Source organism: Cydia strobilella, chromosome 24 (assembly GCF_947568885.1).
Source record: "Cydia strobilella chromosome 24, ilCydStro3.1, whole genome shotgun sequence".
NCBI classification, from domain to species: Eukaryota; Metazoa; Arthropoda; class Insecta; order Lepidoptera; family Tortricidae; genus Cydia; species Cydia strobilella.
Window position 1 is genome coordinate 5,047,138 of NC_086064.1, and position 23,223 is coordinate 5,070,360.

General features: G+C 35.3%; 1 protein-coding gene across 2 annotated transcripts; it reads left to right on the forward strand.

Moving 5' to 3' along the window:
- The first annotated feature begins 990 nt into the window (after positions 1–990).
- Positions 991–15,211, forward strand: LOC134752132 (gastrula zinc finger protein XlCGF57.1-like). Of its 2 annotated transcripts, none has more exons than XM_063687720.1 (6): positions 991–1,189; positions 2,067–2,381; positions 2,698–2,833; positions 3,049–3,108; positions 9,208–9,264; positions 10,408–12,818. In XM_063687720.1, exons 2-6 carry the CDS (start codon positions 2,253–2,255, stop codon positions 11,901–11,903), a joined length of 1,878 nt encoding a protein of 625 aa, XP_063543790.1. In that variant the 5' UTR covers positions 991–1,189; positions 2,067–2,252; the 3' UTR covers positions 11,904–12,818. The 2 variants fall into 2 exon arrangements, with proteins under 2 accessions (XP_063543790.1, XP_063543791.1); XM_063687721.1 differs by lacking the exon at positions 10,408–12,818 and adding an exon at positions 13,651–15,211 and having other exon boundaries at positions 997–1,189.
- The last annotated feature ends 8,012 nt before the right edge of the window (positions 15,212–23,223 follow it).

Consider the following 23,223-nt stretch of genomic DNA (forward strand, 5'->3'; position numbering starts at 1 on the left):
TAAAAACGGGACCCTATTACTAAGACTCTGCTGTCTGTCTGTCTGTCTGTCCGTCTGTCACCTGGCTGTATCTTATGAACCGTGATAGCTAGACAGTTGAAATTTTCACAGATGTATTTCTGTTGCCGCTATAACAACAAATATTAAAATTTTAATTTGTACAGAACCCTAGGTGAGCGAGTCCGACTCGCACTCGTCCGGTTTTTAAAGAATTGTGTTTTTAGACAACATGGCGACATTGGAGTCCCCCCTGTCAGGGAGAACCTTGTATGTCATTTTCACCACCGATTACTTACCCGCAGACTATGATAGTAACTACCAAAGTAGAACAACAAAACAATAAAGAGACACTCGGAAATTCCACCGAAAACAATTTTTCAAATCTGTCAGCCAGAACACATGTCCACGCCGCTACGGGCAGAATCCAGTCACTAGCTATAAGAGGCGTCTCTAAAAGTAAGTATATTTTGTTTTAGTTTAGAGGCGCACCATGCACGTTATTGAATCAATCATCATATATCCATCTGGGCGATCTATCTATCCATCATCACGGCGCCATTATCAGATCAGGTCACACGGTCATTGACCTGACCATTGACAAGCCCAATTGGTGTATTTGGTGTATTTGCTGCGCTATACAAGCCAAGTGGCCATAAAATCAAAAAAAAAAAAATATATATATACAAGCCAAGTTCAAAATATAGTTGGTCAAACCAAATTGTCTATGGTAACTAAAAATAATGGCCCCAAACCACCAAACGCGGATACTAGCATCACAAATTGATATTCTTGCGTCCGCACCGCCATTTTATCGATAATATCGGTCTGGACTGTCCTTAAACATTAAACCTAGGCGTAATATCTTGACCTTGGCTGCTGTACCGCAGCATTAACCGCAACATTGCCAAAAAAAACAAAATGTCAATTCATATTGTCAATGGTCAGGTTAGTGAAACATGGCCATCGTGGACGATGAACGCCTCTAAAAATCAAAGATACAGCTGTCTCTGCTCTGTGATTGAATCACAGACTAATAAGAGATACGATTGAATTCTGCCCGTCGTGGCGTTATTACGTGCTGGGGTCACTTGAAAAAAATGTTCTCGGTTAAAGTTTACGAGTCCTATCTCTTTCTCTGTTGTGTTTTTCTAGTTTGGTAGTTACTTACAGTATCGATTAACTGCTACGGGTAAGTAATCGGTGGTAAAATAGAAGATACGGTTCTCCCTGATAGGTGGGACTCCATACATATATTGTCTATAATACAAGTTGTATTGTATTATTAAACAATATTAAAATCGACATTTGATGGACGTAGGCATGCATTATGCTGTGCAAAGAAAATTTATGTGCCTTCCCAAAAAAAACTTATTTGATATTTATTGAATCAAGTAATTAAAGCTATAGGTTATAAAGTTATACGATAAATATGACAATAATTAATAAGCTACCTGTGTTGATACACAAAAACGTAAAAATTCTTGAAAAAGTATGATTTTTGTCGGCAAACAAGTACTTATGTACTCCCTTGGGCTTTCTACCCAAACCACTTACATAATACATTACATAACCCCTAGATATAATGACACAGATCCACTATTGTACAGATGTGGGCCCCTTGTGGTCCACATATAAATAATGATATGATATGATTTATTTATCTCACAATATACAATTGTTGGAGGCATAGTTGAGGGATCGATCAAGAAACTGTGAATGTGGACTGGATGAGGGTGCTGCAAATCATACATTTATTGTTGTAGAGTCCTAAATGACATCACCTATATATTCAATTCAATTCAATATTTTTATTTTGAATAAAAAATCCACATTATTTATATTTACTTACTTCCATGTGAGATAATTTTTCTAGCCAGTATTAACAATTACACTGTTTTGTGGTATTTTAAATAAAATTTTAACCAAAAATAATCTTAATTATAGACATATGTTTGAGTAGTTTTACCAGCCGCAGATTTGTTAGGTTGTTTTTTTTTGTAGTGTACAAATATGTTATTAGTTTTGTGTTAGTAGTAAGTATATTAAGTTGTTTCGTTTCTTTGTAGGTTGTTCCAATATCCTGTTCAACACCATATTGCTGAACTATGAATTAATATATATACTGACCCAGCCTTATCCAACCTTAATATTGGCATGATAAAGGCTTGATGAAGCGGTAATGATTGAGTATTAGTGCTCAGCGATTTCAATATTTCTAAGTGGACATTGGCCCAATCACAGTTAATAAGACCATGGAAGCATATTACTCATGTAGCTGTTGCCTCCTGCGCCCTCCGGACAAAGGCCTCAAGACACTATACAATCATCTTGGAAAAGCAGAGATATATTACGACATGTTGAGAGAATGCTTCGATTTAAATGTAAGTATAAAACCCTTATCTTTATTATATGTTTATGCTTTTATTTTGAAATCTATGGCCATAGGGTTCTTAAATAACATTTTCTATGTATAATTGCCCCAACCCAACCAATTATATTTATTAACTTTAACATGTCCAGTGCCACACCTCCTATTTCCAATACAAAATGAACCTGTCTAGCAGTTTGTTTTATCCATTGTACAAGTCTCATAAAGCTTTAGTATCGCGTCAACCTTCCTGTTGTACAAATTGAAGTAGCTGCATGATTAATTATATGATAAGTTGTAAAGAACATTGTTTTCATTTTGTGTTGCAGCTAAGTTTAGGAAATGACGAATGTGGGATCTGCGAGGTGTGCGTGGGGCGGCTGCGGGACGCAAACGAGTTCAAGCTGCAAGTGCAGCGTGTCCAGGACGTACTGCACAAGCGACTCACGGGAGCACTCCCTGCCAGTAAGCTATATGACATACCTGATTTGAGTAAACAGTTGGTAGCATTTTTTAATAGGCGGGTGCACCTAGAACAGGCGGCCTCGCGATTACATCGGCACGCAAAGCCGCTTAGTCTGTGTAGACCCGAATGAATTTTTAGACCGATTTTGAAATTTAAATGCATACTAAGCATAAGCACACTTACAATAATATAATAACATAATATTTTCTTTTAGCTGCAGGTGACAGCATCAAAATCAAGTTAGAGAAACCAACTGGAGATGACGATGTTTCGCGTAAGTATCCTACAGACATGTGCAAGCTGGGGATTTGCTAAAAAGTTGGAATAGTTCTTAGATATTGTCAGGAAAAAATTGAAGGAAACTAGAGAAACCTTCATTACGGAAATTTTATGCGATTTGGATTTGTGGGTATTGTGGGTGAATTAACTTTTAGGACAATCAATAATTGGTTGCAGTATAAACTTTTTTACCAGCTTTTTATTAACTTGCAATGTATGTATGTATGTTCGTAAGGGTCAAATCTTGCAAGTTAAAGACCCACTTCCAATGAAGCTGAAAATTTGCATACATGTGAAAGTCGGGTCGGGTTTGATCTGATGATGGAGACAGGAGGTGGCCATAGTAACTGTGATAAAACATCGAAACCTAATTTTGTTTGGGGTTTTTAGAATTGTCTCAATGAGTATTAGTTGCCTGTCGAAAGAAAAGTACAGTCAGCGATAAAAGCTTGTACCAAAAATGACATTTTTTCCATAAAAAAATATTCTGAATTATAAGTTATTCTGTACATTTAACTTAAAGTGAAAAAAAAAAATTAAGTGTGGCACATCATGCCATACGTCTGTAAAAACAATATTTAAAAATATTTTGTCTTGTTCAATTTTTGCTACAAAATAGTACATTTTACAACTAGTGTGAAAAGAATGTCTTTTTACCACTAGTACCGAGGTATCTTGCCACGAGCTGAAAGCGAGTGGCAAGACTCGGTACGAGTGATAAAAAGACATTTCACACGTGTTGTAAACGACGTTTTTTAATACAATTGCGAAAAAATAATAAATTAATATATCATTAGTAGAATCATACCACCAAACCAAACCAAAACCAAAAGTACCTATACAGCCCTTGATACTTGAGCTGCCGCAGCCCGCGATACCTTCATACTCGTGCGCGCCCCGGCCGCGGCCGCCGCGGGCCCGGCGCGGGTTGGTCAACGACACCTCCGAGTAACTCATGAGGCCCTGGTACCTGCTCCGCGCTAAATTCAATTTTAACTGCGTTTCGAAAGTATAGTTTGGAACTAAAAAGTAAAAAGCACTAGTTCGAGAAATTGAGCTTCTCGCACGCTACGCAGCCACAAAAAGTACCACTTTTTGAGCAACTGTATTAAAAAATATATTTTATATCCTTGGTTGAGCCATACACTCTGGGAAAACACTCATTTCCCAAAAGCTATTGATTAAAACGTCGTAAGTGCCGCGAATTACGCCCTTTTTAATAATAAATAAACAAAACAAGTGCAACAGAGAGAATACAGTAAATGTGTACAAAGGCGAACATATCCCCTTGTTGGCTTGTTGTATCGTATATCGTATGAGGGTACGTAAAGGTTTTAAATGTTTATTTTATATTTCTTAACTCACAATGTAGTTGGCTGGTCGAAATGATTTACAGATGGCGCCAGCATAGGTTATATCTTTCAACACGGAATAGTGTCAAATTGTTGTTTTTTTTTTTTAATTCTACAGTCCGTTTGCTAGCTTTTTATACCAAATCTCATAGAACAAAACTAGAGACAGATCAGACAGACAGATCTATAAAAACCTTGAATAATTGCAAACCGAACAGATAAAAAGTTTTTTTTTTAAAGGCACACTAAACAGACAACATTCAACACTGTTACAAAGAGTACATGAGTGGTAGGTATTACATAAGAATGCCATCCAAAGCAAGCATGTACAGCAAGAAAAAAATATAAGGAGCAAAAACTATCCTAAAATTATAAAAAAAATAACCTAAAACTACTCAAAATTACACTAAATTACAAATTACAACATTTCGCAAATACTTAATTATTACATGTCATATTGCGTACTATTATTGGGAAGTGTGATGATGGCCGAGAACCCTAAGAACCTGCCTCCTAAATACTGCCTGCCGTGAGTCGAAAATGTCAATATCTCTGTGTTTAAATACCAATTCATTATACTGGCGACACATTCTGACGATTGGATTGTAAAAAGAGGTATTATTTCTGTAGACTTGAAAGGCGAAAGTCTTAGGAGCACGGGATCTAAATCGAGGAGTATTGAACGTAACTAGGGATAGTAGGCTTGGCGAATCAATTTTATGATGTAGAAGTTTGTGAAGGAATAATAAGTCCTGTGAGAGACGACGAGATTCAAGAGAGGAGATGTCAAGCGTTTGTAGTCTCTGTTCATAACTATGACGCAGGAGATCACGTCTGTATTTACTTATAGTCATACTTGTTATGAACAAAATGCTGCACTTCATGATAAAAGCAAGCCGCTCTGCACAGTGATAGTAGGGACCAAACTGAGCGATTTGACCCGCAGCAGCGGCAGTTTCACCCCTTAGGAACAGAGATGGCGCCACTTCTTTAAAAAATATTTCAAAAAATTCTACAAGGTAAACTAATGAACCGATTTAAATGTTTAATATCTCAAATAAAAGCTTATTATATACATTACTTTAAAAAAAATACCCCAAAAATATATACTGAATAATTTCGACAAAAAACGGCATCTTAAATTTTTATTTTTTACTCGATTGATAGTTTTTACTTGATTTCTCAAAAAAAATGTATGGAACATGAATAGTTTAATGCATGTATATATTACTGAATAAATAACAAGTATTATAAAAAAAACCCGACACCGATATCTCTCATACTTCTCGAATTATGAAAGTTTGAATGTGAGTGTAAATTTCTTCAAGATATATTCCAAATAATTCTACAAGCTAAACTATTCGACTGATTTTAATGTTTAATATCTCAAATAAAAGCTCATTGTATATACTACTTATAAAAAGATATTCAAAAAACATATACTGAATACTTTTGGCAAAAAACGGCATCTTAAGTTTTTTTTCTTACTCGATTGATTTCATAAAAAAAAAATATGGAACATGAATAGTTTAATAAATATATATATAGTACTGAGTATATAAAAGTATTACAAAAAAACCCGACTCCGATACCTTTCATTCTTCACGAAATATTTAAGTTCAATTATGCACGTTCTTACAAATAAATTCTTTAAAAGAAATCTTCAACCGCAGTAAGTGCACTGATTTTAATATGAAATGTGTCATATGAAAAGAAATCACCCAATTTATTTTAATAAATAAAAAAATAAATAAATAAAAACTGAATAAAGTTTTTTCCTGGTGCTGAATTACAAAAAAATATAACAAATCTAAAATTAGGAATTATTTTTATTTAAAGTGACTACATTTGTAAACAAAAAACTTAAATGTCCTCTTCGGGTTCACCGGTAGATGTAGAACTGAAAAAAAAAGTCGTTTTAAGAAGTACTCGTATCATTTCAATACTACAAAATCACCGATCATACATGAACTGGTTGCTGTAGATTACTGTTGGATAATTTTTGTGCCTGTAGATTTACTGTTGAATTATTTTTGTGCCTAGTTGATTACCATTAAACCTATAATTTTGCGCCAGACCTATAATCAGTGGTCAGCATGCAAAATAACTCTGGATTGAAAATTACATTAACTTACTCTATTACAGTTTTTACATTAACTTACTTTTGATTTGTACAGCCACCTTTGCATGATTTACACTGGGCTGTGCATGGTAAGCTGACGCGACGACACTCACAACGCATAGTTTCGCAGCCAGATTTGCAGCCAAAATGGTCCAAGAGGCTTAATTGCGACCAAATCGCTGTAAATGCCGACCATTCCGGAGTCCAACTATCTTTTTCCTCAGTCCATCCCCAAGAAGATGGACATGGTATGGAAACTTCTGGTTTCATAGCGTTTCCCCATATATGGCCCTCTTGGTAAGCCGCTCGAAGTGCATGTTTATAGAGAGCAGCTGATGTAGGTGGCAGGCTTGTCACAAGCTTGTTTTTTGAAGCAAACAAATATTTGTGAACTTCATTTACGTTTATGTGTTCCGTTTGGCCAAACAATAACACAAATCTAGGGTAACTTTATACTAAAATTAAAATATGTAGTTACACACCTGACAACTGACAAAATCAAAAACTTAAAAGTTGACATACTCCTATTTTCCCGTCTTTTTATAGTGGCCAGAGAAAGGCAGCTTGATCTGAACGAATTCTTCCAGTACGAAAATTAAATTTGTCCACCTTCGTTGTCAGTCAATGGAGGGCGTCGTTCAGGGAACAAATCTGATTTGGCCGAGAAATTAGAACCTGCCAACCCTGCCACCTACATCAGCTGCTCTCTATAAACATGCACTTCGAGCAGCTTACCAAGAGGGCCATATATGGGGAAACGCTCTGAAACCAGAAGTTTCCATACCATGTACATCTTTTTGGGGATGGACTGAGGAAAAAGAGAGTTGGACTCCGGAATGGTCGGGCAGTTACCGCGATTTGGTGTCAATTAAGCCTCTTGGACCATTGTGGCTGCAAATCTGGCTGCGAAACTATGCATTGTGGGTGTCGTCGCGTCAGCTGGCCATGCACAGCCCAGTGTAAATCATGCAAATGTGGCTGTACAAATCAAAAGTAAGTTAATGTAATTTTCAATCCAGGGTTATTTTGCATGCTGACCACTAATTATAGGTCTAGCACAAAATTATAGGTTTAATGGTTATCAACTAGTCACAAAAAGAATTCAACAGTAATTTACAGCAACCAGTTCATGTATGATCAGTGATTTTGTAGTATTGGAATGGTACGAGTACTTCAAAACGACTTTTCTTTTTCAGTTTTACATCTACCGGTGAACCATATAATTTGACTTAGAACGTAGTGATTATATGCTCTTTGACATCACCTAATAATAATTAGTTGCCCGTTTATTTTTGTATTTAATACACTGACAATTATCTGATTCAATTCGGCTTATATGTATAAAAACTACTAAATTGACAAATTGACCTACTTTTATATTATACACATAGATTTAAGATTAGATTGCTAAGTATGCATGTAATATTGCTATGCCCCCACGGGGTCCATGTGGAACTACCAAGAATTTGTAATACCTATAAAACCATGGTTGCAATAAATAAATATGAACCCGAAGAGGACATTTAAGTTTTTTGTTTACAAATATGTAGTCACTTTAAATAAAAATAATTCCTAATTTTAGATTTGTTATATTTTTTTTGTAATTCACCACCAGGAAAAACTTTATTCAGTTTTTATTTATAATTTTTTTATTTATTAAAATAAATTGGGTGATTTCTTTTCATATGACACATTTCATATTAAAATCAGTGCACTTACTGCGGTTGAAGATTTATTTTAAAGGATTTATTTGTAAGAACGTGCATAATTGAACTTAAATATTTCGTGAAGAATGAAAGGTATCGGTGTCGGGTTTTTTTGTAATACTTTTATATACTCAGTACTATATATATATTTATTAAACTATTCATGTTCCATAATATTTTTTTTAAGAAATCAAGTAAAAACTATCAATCGAGTAAGAAAAAAAACTTAAGATGCCGTTTTTTGCCAAAAGGGTTCAGTATATGTTTTATGAGTATTTTTTTATAAGTAATGTATATAATGAGCTTTTATTTGAGATATTAAACATTGAAATCGGTCAAATAGTTAAGCTTGTAGAATTTTTTGAAATATATTTTGAAGAAATTTACACTCACATTCAAACTTTTATATTTCGTGAAGTATGAGAGGTATCGGTGTCGGGTTTTTTTTATAATACTTGTTATTTATTCAGTAATATATACATGCATTAAGATATTCATGTTCCATACATTTTTTTTGAGAAAGCAAGTAAAAACTATCAATCGAGTAAAAAAAAAAACTTAAGATGCCGTTTTTTGTCGAAAGTAATCAGTATATATTTTTTGAGTATTTTTTTAAAAGTAATGTATATAATGAGCTTTCATTTGAGATATTAAACATTTAAATCGGTTCATTGGTTTAGCTTGTAGAATTTTTTGAAATATATTTTAAAGAAGTGGCGCCATCTCTGTTCCTAAGGGGTGAAACTTGCGCTGCTGCGGGTCAAATCACTCAGTTTGGTCCCTACTAGCACCGTGCAAAGCGGCTTGCTTTTATCATGAAGTGCAGCATCCGGGCAAAAAATGGCCATAACAAGTATGACTATTAGTCTTGAGTTGTTTTGTTGAAGTGTTTAATTAAGACGTGTTTCCGGCAGGCGGTATCAAGCAGGAGAGGCCGGAGGTGGAGATGGCTGACAGCAGCATTGTATCAGGTGTGTACTCTGGAAAGCTGTATCCCAACCAACTAGGATAACTATAGAAGTCTGATTAGAGCTCTAAAATGAGTACATACATGTAAGTAATTATAAATAAAATCTATTTATTTATAATTACTTACATGTATGTACATATCATTTATACTGCGAGTGACTCAACTGTGCTGCGTGCAGCTTGAAACGACGTAACGCAAATATTGTAATACATGTGTATTGTGCGACGTCAAGTAATGTAATGCCACGCAAGAGATTTGACACATAGAATTTTATTTTAGCGTATGTATGTTAATGACCAATCAGAACTTTTTTTTAATACCTAGCGGGAAATTGTGTGTTGGGTATTATTCAAAGAAACGTGTCATACTTATATGGTTTAGAACTGTCAGTCATCCACATGACTTATGAAGTATCGTTTATGAAGTAAAAAATGTACTAAGAACTGTTTAGCTAATGTATGTATATTTCGTGGCTGGCGTGTAATCTTTACACGATTATCAGGGTCTGGGCCGAGCAGTGGCGTAGCTAGGGGGGGGGGGGGGGTTGGGGGGGGCAAGTGCCCCGGGCGCCATCCAAGAGGGGGGCGTCAAAATGGGCAAAAGGCAGCAGCAGGGAAACTTTTGTCAGTCGTCAGGGGGCGCAAATTTGGTGACTGCCCCGGGCGCCATACCCTCTAGCTACGCCCCTGGGGCCGAGGTTACCGACACTTCATTTTCTATGACAGGTGACCGGTGATGTCGTGATACTGTTTATAGAAAACGAAGTGTGGAAGCTTGAAACGCGAGTCCGGCTCTCACTTGGCCGGTTTTCCTGTTTATGTTAGCCAACGTTACAATATTAGTTCTACTCAGCTGTATAATTAAAGACTTTTTAATGATATTCCCTGTTATATATATAATCTCGTTATAATGTTTTTTTTACGTAATAAATGGCAATACAAAAGTTTTCGAACATCCAAACTCTATAGATTACGGTCGGAGATAGGTAAATGAAAAATTAGAGTTGCAAAAACTAGCGTTGCGTACATTTAACAGCTTCGTAAAGCACTTCTAAGTCTATCAAAACATATTTTAGGACGAAAAAGTTTCTTATGAAGTTATGAACACTCGTTCCACTTCCTAATATGAATTCTTATTGTTCTAGTTTCATTACACGAAGGATCTCCAGTGCCTTTTGCTCAACCCATTCCTACCGCGTCCCACAGCGTTTCGGTCGCGCCAGCTCCGAACGTTACCAGGCGCCGCTCCCACACTGGAGAGAAACCTTATGCGTGCAACATATGCGACAAAAGATTCGGACAGAAGGGCCATTTAAATGTTCATTACGCAAACCATATAGGAAAATTCAAATTCTCTTGCGAATTATGCAAAAGGGGGTTTGTACACAAACATCAATATATTACTCATAAACAGACGCATACTGGTGAAAAACCATACGAATGTGAGATATGCAACAAGAAATTTAGACAAAAAGGCCATTTAGACGTACATAGAAATAGTCATTCTAAATATGATCAGAATCATGTAGAGCCAGGAGAAATAAATACATGCAAAAAAGAGTCTTCAGAAGAAGCAGAAGATCGAGAAGCCGCAAAATATTTTACATGTGATATATGCAAAAAGCAATTTGTGGATAAACACTATTTAGACGCTCATTCCAAACATCACACTGGGGATTATCCGTTCACTTGCGACGTTTGTACAAGGAAATTTAATACGCAGTTTGCTTTGAAGACTCATAAAGTTGATCACTCGGGAGGGAGACCTTTTAAGTGTGAAAAATGCAGCAAAGGGTACACAACAAAAGGTGCTTTAAATCTTCATTTGAAAGTTCACACTGAGGACTATAAGTACGCATGTCATATGTGTAGTAAACGATACATAACAAAGGAGAATTTTAATGTACATATGCGCGTACACACAGGGGAAAAACCTTATACTTGTGTAACTTGTGAAAGTAAGTTCCGCTATTTAAATAACTTGAGGAGACATTTATTGGAGAAACATGACCAAGTTATGGACAAACAGTTCAGTTGTGATATTTGTGGGAAACGATTTGCATTACAGGGGCCTTTAGTAAAACATATGAACAAACACACTGTCCAGACTGACAAGGAAAGGAGGAAGAAAGAAAAGAAGAAGAAGAAGGAAACCGGTGATAAAAAGAAAGACCTAGCATTTATGTGTGAAATATGTAGCAAACGATTTTCGACAATAGGTATTCTAAATAACCATAGAGTCACACATAATGAAGAAAGACCTTTCGAGTGCGAAGTATGTCATAAAAAATACCGAACGAAGACGAATTTACTGGACCACATGCAGGTGCACGAGGAAAAAAAACACTCGTGTGAAGTATGCGGCCAGCCATTCAGACATAAGTCTGCCTTGAATGTTCATATCCGACGGAGGCACTTCGAAAACAGACCACATGTTTGCGATATTTGTAATAAGGCTTTTGTAGTTCTTGCTCAATTAAAAGAGCATTATCGAGTACACACTGGGGAGAAACCGTATGCTTGCGAAATATGCTATAAGAAATTTCCGTGGCAAAACGGGGTTAAAAGACATCTTAAACAAGTTCACAATGAGAAACCTTCGAGATTTGTTAAATTAAAAGAAGTGAATAAACATGACTAAATTAAAAGTGATTTGTTGTGTAAAAAACATTGCATGCAAGATGGCATCGAGAAAATCCACCCATTTTTAGTCATCATTTTGTTCCATTATAGTTTCGCCATGTCCGTCCGCGACTTTGTTCAGTAGTCGTTACAACTATAAAGCTACAATTTAGCGTGAGTATATTTTCACTGTAACAAAACCAGCAAAAAAACGTTTTGTTGTTGGAGGCAGGGGTGGCCCTGGTCCCAGAACTAATAAGGATCGAGCGAGGAACGCTTTGTGGCAACCTTTGTGAACCAAATAACCAATAGCTATTGGAGCTACTGAAGACTGTCGAAGTTTACAGTAATATTATCAAAAGGGAGTTCGGAATTGATTCTCGATTCTCGTTGATACATGCATAACTGCATGTACAGTGGGGATAGTCCACACCTTTCGGAGGCAATATCGTTCATATCTCTTAGAATCAGAAACCTATCAATAAAGAAACTTGGTTTGTCACAGTCGTTGAGCGTTAAGGACGAGGGCATTGGCTGTAGTAGAAGGAACGTTTTGAAACGAAAGGAAAGGCCTTTCGAAAAAGTACAGTAGGCCAGATGACAAGTATTCATTAATCAAAATAAATAAATAATGATAATGTTATCAGTCGATGAGGTGTGTTTTGTGGATGTGTTTGCAATAAAGCAATACAAAAGTTAAAAATGATATACAAAATCTGACAATCGTATTCTTTTTACGATACGCTCCTAACAAAATGGCATGCAATCGTGACGTCACTATTGCTTAGAAGCCGTCGGAAAACAATGAAATTGCGATTTTGTCGGTGAAATATTGCGTTTATGTGTATAGTTGCTGTACAATCTGTTTTTTAATAGAATGTAAGGAATCGAATAGTACCATATTTTTGCCTACTTGAAAGTTAACAAAAAACTTAAATTTTGATACTTTGACGTCTTGTTTGTTATCATTTCCATATATTTTATAAATATCTAATTTATTAGGATAAATTGTCATTGTCTATATATTAAACTAAATTTTAATATAAAATTGAACATGTGTTATCATTATCATCCTTATAGTACCACAAGAACAAGTACTTTATAGCAGTTATTTGTCAGGTGGCAACAAAATAGGCGCCTTCTTAGACTGGGTAATCTACTCACATACTCTTTTGGCATCTTAAGGTGGATTCCGACTGAGCTGGCTGGGCTAGGTTAGATGATTGTTTAAGAGCCCTTTTAGGTGGTCTTTGTTACTCTGGAAGATAAATAAAATATAGAAACAAATATTTAAACTAACGAACGGGTCACCGCGATTTATTTTCATTGTTTTTTTCCTTAAATTCCGACGTTTCAGCTGAGCTGCACCAACTGTGGTCACGGAAAGACTGACGTCCCAGCAAACCCGTTCGTATAATTAATACGTGTTCAAAACGCGAGAGTTTAGAGTGTTATATAGAAACAAAAGATAAGCGTTTTTATTACAAGTTTCAATAAAATCGAAATGAAATATAACTTGTTGTCTGCATGTGGAAAAAGGAAACCTTTGTATATAAATTTACTCCTATAAATCTTTGAGACATGAGACCAGCTAAAAATCAACTAAATTCTTACAGAGTAGTAGACTTGGCGGCCTTTTAGTTTGAAGAAAGCAGATTGGTGATTCCACATAATGCCAGTCAAAGATTATATTTTAGGACGAAAAAGTTTATTATGAAGTTATGAACACTCATTCCACTTCCTAATATGAATTCTTATTGTTCTAGTTTCATTACACGAAGGATCACCAGCGCCGTTTGCTCAACCCGTTCCTACCGCGTCCCACAGCGTAGCGCCAGCTCCGAACGTTACCAGGCGCCGCTCCCACATTGGAGAGAAACCTTACGCGTGCAACATATGCGACAAAAGATTCGGACAGAAGGGCCATTTAAATGTTCATCACGCAAACCATATAGGAAAATTCAAATTCTCTTGCGAATTATGCAAAAGGGGATTCGTACACAAACATCAATATATTACTCATATGCAGACTCATACTGTTGAAAAACCATACGAATGTGATATATGCAACAAGAAATTTAGACAAAAAGGCCATTTAGACGTACATAGAAATAGTCATTCTAAATATGATCAGAGTCACGTAGAGCCAGGAGAAATAACTACATGCAAAAAAGAGTCCTACGAAGAATCTGAAGATCGAGGAGCCGCAAAATATTTTACTTGTGATATATGCAAAAAGCAATTTGTGGATAAACACTATTTAGACGCTCATTCCAAACATCACTCTGGAGATTATCAGTTCACTTGCGACATTTGTACAAGGAAATTTAATACGCAGTTTGCTTTGAAAACTCATAAAGTTGATCACTCTGGAGGGAAACCTTTTAAGTGTGAAAAATGCAACAAAGGGTACACAACGAAAGGGGCTTTAACTCTACATTTGAAAGTTCATACTGAGGACTATAAGTACGCATGTCATCTGTGTAGTAAACAATTCATAACAAAGGAGAATTTTAATGTACATATGCGCGTACACAGGGGACAAAAGTCTTATACCTGTGTAACTTGTGAAAGCAAGTTCCGCTATATAAATAACTTGAGGAGACATTTATTGGAGAAACACAACCAAGTTATGGACAAACAGTTCAGTTGTGATACTTGTGGGAAACGATTTGCATTACAGGGGACTTTAGTAAAACATATAAACAAACACACTGTCCAGACTGAGAAGGAAAGGAGGAAGAAGGAAAACAAAAAAAAGAAGGAAACCGGTGATAAAAAGAAAAACCTAGAATTTATGTGTGAAAAATGTAGCAAACGGTTTTCGACAAAAGGTATTCTAAAAACCCATAGAGAAACACATAATGAAGAAAAACCTTTCGAGTGCGAAGTATGTCATAAAAAATACCGAACGAAGACGAATTTACTGGACCACATGCAGGTGCACGAGGAAAAAAAACACTCGTGTGAAGTATGCGGCCAGCCATTCAGACATAAGTCTGCCTTGAATGTTCATATCCGACGGAGGCACTCCGAAAACAGACCACATGTTTGCGATATATGTAATAAGGCTTTTGTAGTTCTTGCTGATCTAAAAGTTCATAATCGTGTTCACACTGGGGAAAAGCCGTATGCTTGCGAAATATGCCATAAGAAATTTCCGTGGCAAGACAAGGTTAAAAGACATCTTAAACAAGTTCACAATGAGAAACCTTCAAGATTTGTTAAATTAAAAGAATTGAATAAATATGAGTAAATTAAAAGTGACTTGTCGGGTAAAATACATTGCATGCAAGATGGAATTGAGAAAATCACCCATTTTGAGTCATCATTTTATTTCATTATAGTTTCGCCATGTCCGTCCGCGACTTTGTTCAGTGGTCGTAACAACTATAAAGCTACAATTTGGCATGGGTATACATTCACTGTAACAAAAACAGCAAAAAAAAAAAACATTTTGTTGTTGGAGGCAGGGGTGGCCCTGGTCCCAGAACGAAGAAGGATCGAGCGAGGAATATTCTAGGGTGACAGTCTCATGTCCCTATGCTTTGTGGCAAGCTTTATGAATCCAATAACCAATACCTATGGAGCTACTGAAGACTGTCGAAGTTTTCAGTAATACTATCAAAAGGGAGTTCGGAATTGATACTCCGCATGTACAGTGAGGATAGTCCACAACTTTCGGAGGCAATGTCGTTCATATCTCTTAGAATCAGAAACCTCTATCATCAATAAAGAAACTTGGTTTGTCACAGTCGTTGAGGGTTAAGGACGAGGGCATTGGCTGTAGTAGAAGGAACGCTTTTTCAAAAGGCCTTTTGAAAAAGTACAATAGGCCAGATGGCAATCAATGAATGAATTAATTAGTAGTAGCCGCGATAGCTAAAGACGCCGGTTCGAATCCGGCCTTCACCACTGGAGGGCTTCGTCACTTTTTCTTTAATATATGACATCTATTACAGTTTTTAAGTATTAATTAATAAAAATAAATAAAAATGAAAATGTTATCAGTCGATGAGGTGTGTTTTGTGGATGTGTTTGCAATAAAGCAATACAAAAGTTAAAAATGATATACAAAATATGACAATCGTATTCTTTTTACGATACGCTCCTAACAAAATGGCAAGCAATCGTGACGTCACTATTGCTTAGAAGCCGTCGGAAAACAATGAAATTGCGATTTTGTCGGTGAAATATTGCGTTTATGTGTATAGTACAATCTGGTTTTTAATAAAATGTAAGGAATCGAATAGTACCAGACACAACTGGTCTGGCCTAGTGAGTAATGACCCTGCCTGTGAAGCCGATGGTCCTGGGTTTGAATCCCGGTAAGGGCTTTATTTGTGTGATGAACACAAATATTTGTTTCTGAGTCATAGGTGTTTTCTATGTATATAAGTATGGTATTTATCGGGAACACCCAATAATTCCGAAATATGTTTTTCCGAATTTCATAAGCACGATTGTCATAATCCCGATTTTTTATAAGTCCGAAATAACAAAATTACGATTTTTAAAAACACGATGGAAGAAAATCACGAATGTGCTATTTCCGAAAATTTTAAATCCGATTGTCATTTTACCGAAAGCTTAAAGTTCCGATTTAACACTTTTCCGAAAAAATGTTTTTCCGAATTCTTAAATTCCGAAAAACCATTGTCCAATCGGAAATAAGATAATTCGGTATTCAGAAATTCGGTCTTTTGTAAGGTCGGAAAAATGAAATTCGTGATAATCAAATGAAGACACGTTTCGTTTGAGTAATTCTGTATTCAGAAACGAACTCTTGCCAGAAGTGGGTTAGGTTAGGTTGGAACTGTGACCCCCAAATAAACGAACTGTTGCCAGAAGTGGGTTAGGTTAGGTTTGAACTGCGACCCCCAAGAAAACGAGGGCCTAGGGACCCTAGACTTAGGGGTTAGGTTAGGTTAGAAACGAACTTTAACAATATATTCGGAAATTTAAAAATTGGGATATTTAAAATAGGAATAACGTCAATTCGGAATTATGAAATTCGGAATAATGGCCATTCAGAATTCGTGATTTCAAAAATTGTAAATGTAAAATTCGGCGTTTTTCACTGTCGGAATTGTTATACTCGGAATTATGTCGTTCGAAATTTAAAATTTCGGAATAATGGCAATTCGGAATTCGTGATTTCAAAAATCGTAATTGTCAAATTCGGTGTTTGTCACCATCGGAATTGTTATAATCGGAATTATGTGGTCCGGAATTTACAAAATTCGGCTTTTCGGAAATATAAATCTTCGTGATTTTCATCATTCGTAATTACGACAGTCGGAATTTAGATAGGTCGAGCATTTAAAAATCGGAATAATGAAATTCGGTATTCTGAAATTCGGCATAACGTTTTTCGGAATTATGTAGGGTACGCGTATTTATCTATATAAGTATGTATATCGTCGCCTAGCACCCATAGTACAAGCTTTGCTTAGTTTGGGGCTAGGTTGATTTGTTTAAGATGTCCCCTAATATTTATTTATTACTACCCTATTCTAGCCATAAAGAAATAAGTAACCATAGAGTGCTCACTCCATACATCAGTTTTCTTCTTGACGAGGTGGCAGGCCCCTGTCCGGAGGACGCAGCAGGCAACAGCTGCAGGATTGCATCCTTCGATTTGATTTTGTCAATACATAGGTACACTTCTACTGCTTGTCATAAAACTGAGTTTATTTTGACTAGAACAGCATATGGTTTCTGTTTATTAAATTTATTATCATTTATCAAACATTAAAAAAACATGTCGCAAGTGACGATCGATATATTATGTACCCGTGTGCCGTTTAGAACATAAATATTTTAAAAACTTAATGTGTTTTATTTTTCCCCCTCGTGTGGTAAACTGTGGCAAATTTCACAACTCAAGTCAAGGATCTTATTCATTGTTGTAGAAGTATATATTGGTAAGTTAAGTTAGACTAGCACAAAGTAGCTATTTTAATACATAAAAAAAATCAGCGGCAATACTGCTATTTTTTGCAGGCATTCACTCGAAAATTCATGAATCCATACTAATATTATAAATGCGAAAGTCTGTCTGTCTGTCTCTGTGTTCCCTCTTCACGCTTAAACCGCTGAATCGATTTAGATGAAATTTGGCATAGAGATAGGTTGAGTCCCTGAGAAGGACAGGATAGTTTTTATCCCGAAAATCATCCCTTAAGAAAGTAAAAAGCGGGGTGGAATTGAGATAATTAATGAAGTGTTTTTTGGGGCAATTCTGTTGATGTTGATAAAACATTCATATTGCAGAAAAGATGTTTAAGAACTGTTTTTAGAATGTACACAGATGAATCGCTTCGTGACGTGTTTAGGGAAAAGCGCTTTTTGACACTTACAGGCATTTTTATATTAGAATTGTCTATTTGTAAAAAATCACCCTGAACATTTCACAAAGCGCTCATGCAAAGATAATATTAGATCGCAATATAAATATAATATGGTACTTCCGAGAGTTAGCACTTTAATATATAAAAAAAGCACATTCATATCCGCTATTAATGTCTTTAATCATCTGCCTAATGAATTAAAAAGCCTCGAAGGAAATACTTTTAAAAGATGCTTAAAAAACTTTTTAATAGACAGAGACTTCTATAACCTAAAAGAATTTTATAACTCTGTAAACCTAAATGTATATTAAAATTTAGTTTAAGATAATCAATCAATCTTTGGGTATTATGGCTCCATCGATATTGTCGATGATTCCGCCAACGTCAAGGTTTAGGATAAAATAAATTGTATGCTTGAAAAGGGTAAAACTGTTGATACCCATAAAAAAATGTACCTAGCTATACTTCTTGTACCTACACAGTTTGAACAATAAATGTTTCTGATTTCTAATTTGTGTGCATAATATGCTCAAATTGAATAATTGCTATGAGAATTTTTCCAGGCGCTATACTTACTTCAGCTGCTGTTACTAAGTCCGCGCAGACGAAGTCGCGGGCAAAAGCTAGTTGACTATAAACAATGAATGTATCATCATCACGACCATATATACACGTATATATACTTACGTCCCACTGCACGTGGCAACGTGGGCAACCAGCCAACCACTTTAGCAGAATGCGGATTGGGGACTTTACACACCCCAATTAATGTATGTTAGGTATAAACTTATAAATATTGTATTTCTTATTTTAAAAAACACTCAAAATCGAATTTTATTCCAAATTCCAAATTTACCAACAATAAAACCTAGATGGATCGATTTTTCTGCCTCGTTAGCTTCTGGTTTTAAAATTAAATCGTATCATTACTTTTACAATTTAGTACCCACTGTGATGTCTTAGCCAGGCCAAGAAGCTCTACTACTAAAGCTTTTTAATCTTAAATAATGAAACTTTCCTCTACCTACTCTACTATTGAACCTTTGGAAAGTAATACTAAAGTTTAGTAAATAAGGGTCTAGACTCTAGGGGAATGAAGTATAAAATAAACAAAGTTATGAATGCTAACGAATTTGATTTATTGCATTCAAATTGGTTAAGCTTGTAGACAAATTAATTCAATAATTTACGAGCTGCATATCCAATGAAATCGGGTTAGGACAACATTGGATACACCGCCTTGATTGCTAGGGCCAAATACCTAAGTCAGGAAAACAAGACGGGACAAAAACCTGACTGCACAAGTTTAACCTGTACCCAAACATAATAAAATATGTCATAGTAAGAAGTAAGACCTATAAATATATTATTTATTTATTTATTTAATCTTTATTGCACAAAAGAAAATACAATCGTACAAAAGGCGGACTTAATGCTATGAGGCATTCTCTACCAGTTAACCTTCGGGCAAAGCAGATAATTTGTAGGCGCATTTGTAGGATAATTTGTATAAGTATAATAAAAATATGGCCAGATCATCTAGTGGTAAATAAGGACTAACATCATGATAAATAATAACCAAAGTTCTCTGAGGTGTGAGACATGTTACAATAAAATAAAATCTGAAATATGTTCCAACAAACACATTACATATCCTAAATATTACCTTATAAATAAGCTTCAAGAAATGAGAAATAAGAGATAGCGTTGCTAAAGAAAGATAAAATTAAAACATATCAATAGAATGAAACGCTATTTTTAAGTAATCCGAAGCAATAAGAATTCATAAAATCCTATCAGTTATTAAATATTATTAATACAAAATATAATCACTTCAAAGTAGCTTACAAATGTTATTATTATTAGTCTGTTAACTACTATCTTAAAGTTACTACTACCAGTGTTTCTCTTATCAACCGTGGTTTCGTATCGTACCCACATAAATCACAAATTCTGTACACTTCACGAGATCTTGTGGTATTGTTTAAATAGTGCAATATATTATTAACATTGGACGTCAAAGAGAAACAGGTCAGTGTCATACGTAATACAATTTGTACATAGGATAATAATATTCTGACACATAGATGCGGCCCACTTTGTCAAGGCTTCCGACTCGGAAGTTCCGAGAGAAATGAAACCGGGGAGTTGCTACCATTAAGAGCTAATATTCGATTTTATTGAAACTTGGAATAAAAAGGCTTTTAATTTATTTCTATAGTATTTTATTAATCTTCCAGAGTAGCAAAGATCACCCAAAAGTCGAATCGTACTTGTTTCACTTTCTATATTTTCAGTTAGGTAATTATATTATTTATTGCTAGAATTACGATAGTTACATTAGATGAAGATATAATTTAAGGAGTAGCGGAGCAATCCTGGTGCGGAAAATTTCAACTAATGGAAAAATCTTCCATGTTTGACATTATTAACTACAGTGGCATCCATGCCCAGGAAAATGTTGTTCATAATTTCACCATAGATGGCTTTGATAGACCGAATGCTCCCTCTCTGATCTACGCGGCTATTTTGTTTTCGACAAAATTCCTTGTGTGCACGCGCGAGTTGGCTCCTCAAATATTATATAAAAAATTGTGGTTTCTAATGTGTTATTTATAAGTTTTTCAAAGGTGAGTCGCATATTTATAGCCTACTCAACAATTTTGGATGTAATACTGAAAAAAAAAACTAAAAATACTGAACTAACTAAAAATAATGAAGGCAATCAATTGTCAGTAAAAGTACTGTAGATAGTCGTTTTCGGTAGCTCTATAACTTACCAGTCGAAATTGCCACGCTGCGCCTTATACAAATATTAACTTAACCCTTAAATGCATATTGTTGCCAAATGTATACAAAGCGTTGGACAGCTCACAGATTCAACACAAAAAAGCTTAAGTTTCTGAACGCACCTTTAAACCATTTAATTTTTTCCAACCAAAAATAAAAAATCATGCATTTAAGGGTTAAAAGTCCTATAAGCCTAAAATTCATAGCATTATAAGAGTCTAATCTAAAGTAATATACAACATAACACATGGAAATGTACATCTAAGCAGTGTAATCATTTTAAACATATCTAATATTACTTTTATTTAACTTACCACCTGACAAATAACTGCTATTAAGTACTGTTCTTGTGGTAGTATAGGTACGATGACACATGTTGAATTTTATAATATAATCTAGGTAAACTAAATGAAAATGAGCAATTTTTAACAATAAATAGGAACAAAACAGCGTGCGACTCTCCACGGAGTAGGATGGAGATGGCAAGTGGGCGTTCCCGTCTATCCGACAGTTAGTAGCGACCGACTTACTTTATGCACAGACTATGCTCAGTTGTTGTGTAAACTTCATGCTCGAATGACATTTACGTAGTACGTACGCTCGTCTAACAAAAATTGATAATTAAATTTAAAATGCCGTATTGTGCAGTATTAAGCTGCAGAAATCACAGCGGTTTTAAAAATCTTTCACGTGGAGGTATTTCCTATCACCGGTGGTTATTTATTTAAATATAATCCAATAAATACGAAAAATCTGTTTATTTAGCATTATTTAGGAATGTTCGTTAAGTAAATCTATATTTTATCAGTTAGAACTTAGAGTTCACAATCCTTTGTCACTATTCTTTACGTTTATCTGGAATATTCGCTATCCTAAATGTCAAATAACTTCGCTACTCAGATGCTGCGCAATGTCGATATTTATATCGATAAAGTTAAAGTTACGATATTTCAAGTTTGATGTTTGGTTCGGTAATAAATTATTATTTTAGACACGTTTCTAATTATTATTTGGGATAATCAATGTCTTAGTAAATATGGCAGCTCTGGTCATCAAGCACTAAGTTAAGTCGGGGTCATTTCATGGCAACCTTTCAAACCTTCGTATTCCTTTACATACGTTTTTGTTTTTTACACCCATCATATTTTCATCGTTAATATAATTAGACTAGGTACTTAATGCACTTATGCGTACAATGCATGCAATGTGCCATGAATAAACGTTTTATATTTTCTATTTCTTTATTATTAACACTACTGCACTTGCTACTGGGCAAGAAAATTAGTTTCCGCAAAAATATAGCACCATTTGCTAGGAGCATTTCTTAGAGAAAGATTTCTGGGGATAAAATTGCCATACATCTCATCTAGCGTCCACACGCAACTTAGTTACTAATTTAGTAATTATTAGTGACATTCGGGCTCACTAAATTAATAAAAAGTGTTCCGTACCACGCAAACTAGCGTCAAATATTGGAATTTTGCCGCCCCCCTTCCTGATTTGATAGGTCACAATCTTACAATCAAATCAAGTGGGATCGATGAGCCAGTTTCATGTATGCTTTCACACCATACAATTAATTTGACAATTTAATCAGGTTGTCCCGTCTAGATTGGCCTTAAATGCTGCTACAAGTAAATATATTGTTAAAGACGAATACTTACCTATGTAAGTAATTGCAGATTTGTGATTACAAAATAACAGCAATACCGAGTTAATAGACCTTTAAAGAACTATGATTTTATCTGTTTGACTTTAAGATATATTTAATGTTCACATTAACAACCATATTAATAAGAAACAAATTTCTAGTTAGATATTTGTTGTACTGTACTACATATTATTTTTCATACAATCACGATTATCACTACCTATATTATAATCATAAATAAAGTATCATCTAAATGTGTTAAAACATACGGTAATGAAATATCAATACCTAACTGAACACACAAATATCGATAAAACACTCCGATTACACTGTCCCCTCCCTATATCGTCGAATGGAAAGAAGTTCCAACGGTTAGCTACTCGCAGGCGTGTAGAGATCTCGAAAGCACCAGTGTAACGTGACCGTGAGATCCGTAACAAACCATGCGTAATTAGACCTTACTTATACTGGTTTTTTAGCCCTTTTCTCGCCTGTTATAGGTAAGTGATTTTAAAATTATATAAAATAACGCCATCTGGTGTTGA

Bases quoted from the DNA above. Each gene is read 5' to 3' on its own strand.
- LOC134752132 (XM_063687720.1), top strand. From the start codon at position 2,253: ATGGAAGCATATTACTCATGTAGCTGTTGCCTCCTGCGCCCTCCGGAC. The intron at 2,382-2,697 runs GTAAGTATAAAA...TTTGTGTTGCAG, and splicing joins GAGAATGCTTCGATTTAAAT to CTAAGTTTAGGAAATGACGA. The intron at 3,109-9,207 runs GTAAGTATCCTA...TGTTTCCGGCAG, and splicing joins TGGAGATGACGATGTTTCGC to GCGGTATCAAGCAGGAGAGG.